The 9,359-nt window shown below is 39.2% G+C and overlaps 1 protein-coding gene across 4 annotated transcripts in view; it reads left to right on the plus strand.

Moving 5' to 3' along the window:
- Positions 1 to 519: 519 nt before the first annotated feature.
- Positions 520 to 9,359, plus strand: part of LOC135112229 (band 4.1-like protein 4) — a 15,110-nt gene continuing 6,270 nt past the window's right edge. For 2 of the 4 annotated variants that reach the window (XM_064026450.1, XM_064026451.1), the window contains exon 1: positions 524 to 720. Coding sequence is in view for 2 of the 4 variants with exons in the window: in XM_064026457.1 (XP_063882527.1) it covers positions 706 to 720 (15 nt within the window). In the remaining 2 variants the exon portion in view is untranslated. Of the gene's footprint in view, positions 721 to 9,359 lie in introns of all 4 variants that reach the window. The other 2 variants (XM_064026457.1, XM_064026456.1) reach the window with 2 other exon arrangements.

Below are 9,359 nucleotides of genomic sequence, written 5' to 3' on the forward strand. Positions count from 1 at the left end.
ATCTCTCTGTCTCTCTCTCTCAGAGAGAGAGAGAGACTATCTCTCTGTCTATCTCTCAGAGAGAGAGAGAGAGAGGAGAGAGAGAGAATTGTAAGTTTTAAATCCTAGACATTCTCTCTCTCTCTCTCTCTCTCTCTCTCTCTCTCTCTCTCTCTCTCTCATTTATTTATTTATTTATTTATTTTGTGTTTATAAATAAATTTATTTATTTATTTATTTATTTATTTATTTATTTATTTATCTAACTATCTATCTATTTACTCCATTTTTCTCCTCCATTCTCATTTCTTCCTCCACCACCTTTCCTTGACCCCTCCGCAGATGGAGAGAAGAATTTTCTCACCTTGAAGATAGAGGAGAAGAGCAAACTGGAGGAAACCAACTGGGAGGAGGAGGAAAAACTTTGCTCCAGTCTAATGGAGAGAGAGAGAGAGAGAGAGAGAGAGAGAGAGAGAGAGAGAGAGAGAGAGAGAGAGAGAGAGAGAGAGAGAGAGAAGGAAAATTCACAGGAGCAAAGGTCAGTCAGTCTCTCTCTCTCTCTCTCTCTCTCTCTCTCTCTCTCTCTCTCTCTCTCTCTCCCTTGCCCCTACAGATTCCCACGCTGCTGTACCACGGGATGGAGAGTGAGAGAGTGGAGAAGAGGGAGCTGATCAGAAGGGCTGTGGAAGTGGAAGGGTGCCCTGTCCGAGTCCTGTCAGTCCTGTTATGACGTCCTATGAGGTGAGATTGGGTGTGTTGGGGTGTCAAGGGAGTTGTTGTGGGGTGATTTTGGGGTGTTTAAAGGTAATTTGTGTTGGTTTGGGTGTTTTGGGATGTTTTTGGGGGTGTTTAAGGGTAGTTTGTTAGTTTATTTGGGGTGTGTTTTGGTGTGTTTAAGGGTAGTTTGTGTGTTATCTGGGTGTTTTTAACTTATTTTTTTAGTGTTTTGGAGTGTTTTGGGGTGTTTTTGGATACTTTGGGGTGCTTTGGGACACTTGAGGTGTCTTATGGTCTTTGGTGTGTGTAATTTTGTTTTTTTGGGGTGTTTGGGGGTGTTTTAAGGGTAGGTTTGCTAAGTTTTGGAGCATTTGGGAGTGTTTTGGTGGGTGAAAATGTGTTTTTAGTGTTTTTTTTGTGTGTGTTTTTTGGTGTGTGTCAGTGAATCAGGGATGTTTTGATGGGTTTGGGGGTATTTTGGGTGTTGGGGTGTGTGTTTGGGGTGTTTTGGGTGTGTGTTTGCAGTGTTTTGGGTGTGTGTTGGGGTGTGTGATGTGTTTGGAGTGCTTTGGTAGGTGTTTGGGGTGTTTTTGGGTGTTTTAAAAAGTGTGTGTTGGCTGTTTTGATGGGATTGGGGTGTTTTGGTATTTTTTGAATGTTTAAGGGTGTTTTGGGGTGTTTTTGACACGACCCATTCACACTCATTTTGATTTCTCCCAGCCATCCTCATTCCCCGCACCACTTATAAACCATTTCTGTCTGTCATTCTCATGCACCTCTTCCTCCATTTGCTTTCACTTTCATTCCACAGATACACCTTTCTTGCTATTCTTGCATCATCCATTTTTTCAAGCCTAATCTTGTACCCAAGTGTCACTTTGTAAGTAAGTAAGGTGCTCCATCCCTTATCATCTCTCAAAGCTTCTACTGTTGTGTACCTCGGTGCATTCAGTGCCATCCTTGCTACTCTATTCTGCTATGCTGGCCCACTTTTAACTTACAGTTTCACTTCCATTCCATGCAATCACATCCATACCATACATTATACTTGGCACAGCCACACTCTACACTTATCTCACCACATCCTACTTACTCGTTCTCATCCTTGCTGCACTTCCCATTCGACCTACCCACTGGTTCACCAAGCTTATCTTTTCATTCTGTGCCTTTTCACATCCATTTGGACTCATCCACATCCCTAAGTACTTGTATTCTTGCACCTGTTTTAACTCATTCTCTCCGGTTCTCCATACCACATTACTTTCATCCTCCGACCTATTCACAATCATTACCTTACTTTTCTCACTGCTAAACCTAACTCCAAAGTCTTTTCCATATCCATCTACAACATCCAACAAACTTTGGAGCTTATTTGCCGATTTACTCATAACCACACCATCATCTGCATAAAAAAGCACACATCTTATCATTCCCCACACTTACTCCTGCATTCATTCTTCTCATTCTGGCTGCTAACTCCTCTGTATACAAGCTGAAAAGGGTTGGTGACAATGTACATCCTTGCCTAACTCCTCTCTCACTACTTCACCCAGTCTGTTTCTATATCTCCTAGTCTGATTTAGCTCTTGTGTCAACATTCATGTTGTGCACTATGTTGACTATCTTTGCACTCAATCCAATCTTTTCTAAGACTCTACATTCACTCTCTATTCACCTTATCATAAGTATTCTCTGTATCCAGAAAACCTAAGTACAATTTATCTTCATCCCTCTTTTTCTCTCTAATTTAATTCACCACAAACATATCATCCTCAGCTTTCCTTCCCCACAGTAACCATTTTGTTCCTAACCTGAAACTTTCAGCATTCTCAGTCCATTTACACAATCTCACTCAACACTGCACTGAACACTTTCTTCCCCTACTGTATTCACTAATGCAACCGGTTGGTAGTTCTTCAACTCATTCATTCATTCCACATTCTTGGTACTCTCTCCTCCTCCCACACCTAGTTAAATACCTCAGTCATCCTGTCAATCATAACTTCCACTCCATTTTTATACATCCTATATAGGGTATCTCATCTGCTCCTGCTACCTTCCCATTTTTCTACCTTTTCAAACATTTCTCCACCTCCCTGCTGATTCTTTCATCCAGTTCATCTGCATTCTTCCTCTCCAGTGTCACACATATTTCTCTCACAGCAAACACCTCACCTACACCACCCACTTCTTTCCAGAACAGTCTGATTGCCTCCCTGATTCCTTCCTTCTTTGTTATAGCTTCACCATTTACTTTCAGGCTTTCCTCACCAACACTGCCTGACATATTCTCACTTCTCATGAACTTGTACCATTCACAGCCACCTTTCATGCCATTCTCCCTTAAAGACACAATCATATCCCTTTCACACTTCACTTTTGCCTTTATTATCATTCACCTTGTTAGTTGCTGCTGTTTCACATATGCTCCCCATGCATTCTGATACTCATCTTCTGCCTCATCACTTTCTTGCCTCTTTTTCCTCAGCCATCTACACTCTACTCATTCTCTTTTGCTCCTTCCTAGCCTCTCTGATTTTTCATTCCAGCATGGTTCACTTACTCTCTTTTTCTGCCTACTCTCACAAACCCTATCAGGTTCTCAGCAGCACTCTGCATGTCCTCAACCAGTTTCTCATTCAGGTGCTCCACATCATGCACACTTACATCATGCCAGCTTCTTTCACTCAGATTAACCTGAAAGTTCCCTCACCCTACATCTCCCAATCTCCATTTCCTTTTCTTACTTGCCACTTTCACCTCATTCCCACCATGCACCAGGTACTCAACAACCAGCACATTGTGATCAGACACGATATCAACCATACTATCCTCATCTATCCACATGTGTGACAATTTCACACATTCTTCCATTCACCAATGTGTAGTCAATAGCTGATTCTTGTTCCCTACCACTCCAAGTCACATGTTCCTCAGCCAAGGTAACATTCAGATTTTCCAACAAACTCCACAAGCATTTTTACCATTCTTGTTCACCTGTTCTAGTATTCCTACACATGCATTCATATTGCCCATTACTAGCACTCTTTCCTCTGTCTGTCTTTCTCTTCTGTCTGTACACTTTTCTCTTCCTTTTAGCAGCGGTGTCTCTTCCATGTCTCTAGTCATCTCTTTGCAGGGATCACAGAAATACATTAAGTTGTCATGGCCCAGTGCCTTAGTGTTGGCCTTGAAACCCACACAGGCCCTGAGGAACCAGATCTTATATCCCTCACATGCTACTGCATTCACTCTGACAGCCAGGGAGTCACACACCACAGTTGCTCACAGACATCTTACAGACAGAGCTTTCCACACAAGGTTGGGGGCAGGCAGGGAAAATCTTAAAAAACGAGTCTGATTAGTTCAGAAGAATGTCCACACACAGCTCCAAAACAAGCTTTTCTCCTGTCTTGATTTTAATGCTACAGGTGGCCAAACCTGTATGTAGTGGCAACTCCTGTAGGAAAAGCAATCATATTCCAGTCACACTTAATATGTTTCCCATGAAAATGCTGGAAAGCCCAATTAGCTTCCATGACTCTCTTTGCTACCATCTTAACACACTTTTTTTCCCCTACCTGTTTCTCCTAATATCCCACAGAAACATATTTCTCATTAATCTTGCATCACCAATTCATTCTAATCTAACACACATGCTTTTCACAGGTCTTTCTCAAAGCCTCCATTGCTACATACCTTGGTGCATTCAGTGCCATCCTTGTCATTCTATGCTGCCCTATTTTTCATTTCTCTAATTCAATCAAATCCCATGGAATCACACATGCTTGGAGCAACCAAGCTCTTCCAAATTTTTCACAGTACATCACATTTACTTGTTCTCATCCTTGCTGCACTTACTAGTTCACCCAGACACTGGTTCACTACATCTATTTTCTCATTCTTCACCTCTACACACCCGTTTGGACTCATCCACATCCCCAGGTACTTCCATTTATCAGTCTGTTGCAACTCATTCCCTCCCAATTTCCATCATGAATTTCTCTTTTCCTCTGGAATATTTTCACCATCATCAGCTTGCTTTCTCACTACTAAAATCTCACATCACAGTCATTTCCATACTCATCTACAACATTAAGCAAACTTTGGAGCTCTTCTGCCAATGCATGTATATATCTTATACAAGTTGATCCCATTCCACTCTAAGTACTGTATCTCAGTATCCTGGGACTTCTAACTTGTCTGTGGTGGTCTGCAGTAGTGAGTAGGCATCTGAAAATATATAACAAATTTGTAGTGCCTATTTGCTAAATAAGGAAACAGGAATAAAAGAAATCACATTATTGCAAATTTGTTTTATTTTCTTTGTCATTTGCTGCACTTGAGGTGAAAAACATAAGTTCTAAGTATGGTAAAGTGTGGCAATTATTTGCAGGACTTCCCTGACAGTAGTGCTGATCAACACAAATGCAAATTTATTTCCACAACTGCAAAATCTACAAAATTGCCCAACATATGTGGTACACATATGTTTTAACTATGGATAGTTTCAACTATTGTGTCAAAATTTTTTTTAAGGCAAAATAAGGCACTATTGTAGGATGAATAATATATAGAGAATCAACATGAAATAGAACACTGATAGGTTGCAGCTCTGAACTGTATTAATTGTACTATCTCTGTAACTGACTCCTAACAGGATGGCTTGATGGCAGATGGTGGAAAGAATAATACACCATCCTTGACATTGCCAGGTGGTCAATTTACCCATGCAAAAAGTTTGTAGACAGATTTGCATTTGGGTTACTTTTGCAATACTGATGATTGTCACAATCATAAAACTGCAAAAAGAAAACCATACTTCACATTTGTAGAATTTGCAGTTTGTGGAAGTACCCAACTTTGCCTAGCTGGCATATGGTGACAGTAGAGAGATTAAGAAAAAGTATAATACATGATATAAATATAAATATGTACATATAATGCATTTGTATAGTTTGTATATTTGTATAGTTGTGCAGGGGGGAGAGTTTGAGAGCTGTTGATATTTTCTATTTTATGAAAGAATTCTTGTTACTTAGGTTCAAGGGCAGATCTGCCACTAGCATCATCATAGTGCATTGGGTAACATCTACATAGCTTCAACATGGCACAATGAGTAATATCCACAGGATGCACTATCATAGGTCAAGAGCATGTGGGAGATGACCTCATAGGGGAGATGTGCAAGTTGTCACAGGAGGGCACTGTGGTGCAATGGGTAGCACAACCATCCAACAAACAAAAGGTCCCATGTTCAAATCCCCAGATAATGCATACTTTTCTGGTGAGAACCCATAGTTCCAACATCATGTGACAATATTGTGGAAGTTTCAAAATATACTAATATACCCCACTTTTCCCATTTTTTCTGTAACTTCTTGCAGTGCTGTCACTCTTGTCCAAGTCATTATAATCTCCACTCTGAACAGCCCACAAAGGTGCTGTTGATATAACTATATTAATTGGAGGATTACTTCTTTTCAACACACTTGTTTTTATTAGCAAGGATAGGCATGTTATTCTGGCAAATATATGATAGGAACCTGACGCTTGCCATGGCCACAGGTCAACTTTATGAATTTGACAGCATTGGAACTCCATGAGTCTGGCAGCAATTTCACTCCATGGCCACCATCAAACCAGCAGGCACTGCTGCTTTGAAAACATTATGACAAATAATTTCTGTAAGAGGCATAATTTAAGGGGGAAGTGAAGAAGGACAACCCTTGAATCTTCCAGTGTGGAGGTGTCAGCAAGGGCATGCAAGAAGAGTTAAGTATTTAGAGATGGCAGTAGAGCCATATAAACAATATAGAGGAGGGAGACCAACAAGGATTAGAGATCTTTTTGCCAAGATGCTCAAAGTCATCAGATGAACTGGTAAGATTTTAACATTTATTACTAGTGAAAAAAATTCTGGTTGGAAAACAGATCAGGCACAATTCCAGGCATAAATGTAAAAAGTACGAGTTTCTGGATATGGGAAGCTAATGTATACAGCTGACTGCACTCCAGCAAAGTCCACCCTGCGTTGTCACAACTGGTGAGAAAGTAACTACAAAACACTAGTGTTAAGCTTTGCTTGAAGCATCCATTACTGGAAGGGAGGGGTAAGGAAGGGGCATTGTGGGTGAGCAGTAAGGAATGGGGCATTGTGGAAGGTAAGAGGTGTGTGGGGAGGGTAGGGGGATGTAGGTTTACAACCACTGTCCAGTTTACAAGGCGAGGGTACTTTAACCATGGTTAATAGAAATGATAAAATGTGTAATTAACTTCTTATTACTTTTAAGTCATCAATAAGTCTGACTATGTGATCTGAAATGGTGCATAACAACATGTAATTTGACTATTACCTGTTAGGTACAGAAAAAGAACGTTAACTCCTGTGCATGTATTTCCAGAGCACATTACACACTTATTTATTAATTATTTAGATTAGTTGTCATTGTACTCAATGAAACAGTGTATGTAAGGATATTTAGAATATGCCAAGGCTGCTATCACAGGAGGAATATTGGCAGTTGTGATATACAGCACTCATTAACTATTACATAATGCTACATGCAAGGGATATGGAAGTGCATTCTTGCAGTATCAGCATATGCCAAAGGAAGGGAACCATATTTACTACATTAAATACAGAAGATTCTGGTTTGTGATCAAGCAGTTATCGTGATTTCAAAGCATCTAATGTTTGATAATACTAAGTACATACAATATGAATAAAGTAAACAACAATGATGCCTGGCTTGTCTTTGTGTTACATCATAACACTTGATCTAATACAGTTGATCTAACCTTAAAATTAAAAAGTAATACTAATGTCAAACTGTTGCTGGAGGGGGAGGACACTGCTGTGGGGAAGGTAGTATTGGTGGTGCTCAGATGGCTTTACAGAACAGACATCACCGATTCGCTGGTGTGCCAATAAAACTACACAGGAAAATTTTCTCTCTCTCTCTCTCTCTCTCTCTCTCTCTCTCTCTCTCTCTCTCTCTCTCTCTCTCAATTAATAAAAAATTAATATATTGAAAAAAACAAACCTCTCTCTCTCTCTCCTGGTTATCTCCTCTATGAGTCAGCAAGGATCAGCTGTGTATGATTTCACGCTAAACTAGGGGGTGAATGGAGACGTGCCTGCAAAATAGTAGTAGTAGTAGTAGTAGTAGTAGTAGTAGTAGTAGTAGTAGTTACCTACTCTCTTCTTATTATTCATTAATGATCTTCTAAACCAAACTTCTTGTCCTATCCACTCCTACGCTGATGATACCACCCTGCACTTTTCCACGTCTTTTCATAGACGTCCAACCCTTCAGGAGGTAAACATTTCACGCAGGGAAGCCACAGAACGCTTGACTTCTGATCTTTTTAAAATTTCTAATTGGGGCAGATCAAACTTGGTATTGTTCAATGCCTCAAAAACTCAATTCCAGATCAAACTTGTTATTGTTCAATGCCTCAAAAACTCAATTCCTCCATCTATCAACTCGACACAACCTTCCAGACAACTATTCCCTCTTCTTCAATGACACTCAACTGTCTCCCTCTTCTACACTGAACATCCTCGGTCTGTCCTTTACTTATAATCTGAACTGGAAACTTCACCTCTCTTTGACCCTTTTATGGGACTGGCATTTCAGTGGGCATTTTTTTTTTATTGGATTTTTGTTGCCCATGGCCAGTGTCCTTCCCACATTAAAAAAAAAGTAGTAGTAGTAGTAAAAAAAAATTAATTATATATATCGTAAAAGAATTATTCTCTCTCTCTCTCTCTCTCTCTCTCCTCTCTCTCTCTCTCTCTCTCTCTCTCTCTCTCTCTCTCTCTCTCTCTCTCTCTGCCTTTGTTTCAATATTGTCGAAGGAGAGAGAGAGAGAGAGAGAGAGAGAGAGAGAGAGAGAGAGAGAGAGAGAGAGTAATTATTTTATATATATATATATATATATATATATATATATATATATATATATATATATATATATATATATATATATATATATATATATATATATATATATATATATATATATAATTAAATATTTTTACTACTACTACTACTACTACTACTACTATTTTGCAGGCACGTCTCCATTCACCCTCTATTTCAGGGTGAAATTATACACAGCTAATCCTTACTGACTCGTAGAGGAGAGAGAGAGAGAGAGAGAGAGAGAGAGAGAGAGAGAGAGAGAGAGAGAGAGAGAGAGAGAGAGAGATTCTCTCTCTCTCTCTCTCTCTCTCTCTCTCTCTCTCTGATCAAGTTCACATAATAATTATAACCTTCTATGACCTGTTATGGAAGAAGAGAAGAAGAAGAAAGGTATTTATTTTTTTTTAATCTGTAAACACACACACACACACACACACACACACACACACAAAGAAGAAGAAGAAGAAGAAGAAAAAAAAAGAACGAAAACAACAACAATAGTACAACCACCACCACCACTCTATTATTATTACTATTTTTATTATTATTATTATTATTATTATTATTATTATTATTATTATTATTATTATTATTATTATTCCAACAACAATAGTACCACCACCACCACCACCACCCCTCTTATTATTATTATTATTACCATTATCATTATTATTATCATTATTCCAGGTACCAGTTCTTTCCATAAGTTAAACAAGATGTATTACAAGGGCG

Source organism: Scylla paramamosain, chromosome 23, assembly GCF_035594125.1.
Source record: "Scylla paramamosain isolate STU-SP2022 chromosome 23, ASM3559412v1, whole genome shotgun sequence".
NCBI lineage: Eukaryota > Metazoa > Arthropoda > Malacostraca > Decapoda > Portunidae > Scylla > Scylla paramamosain.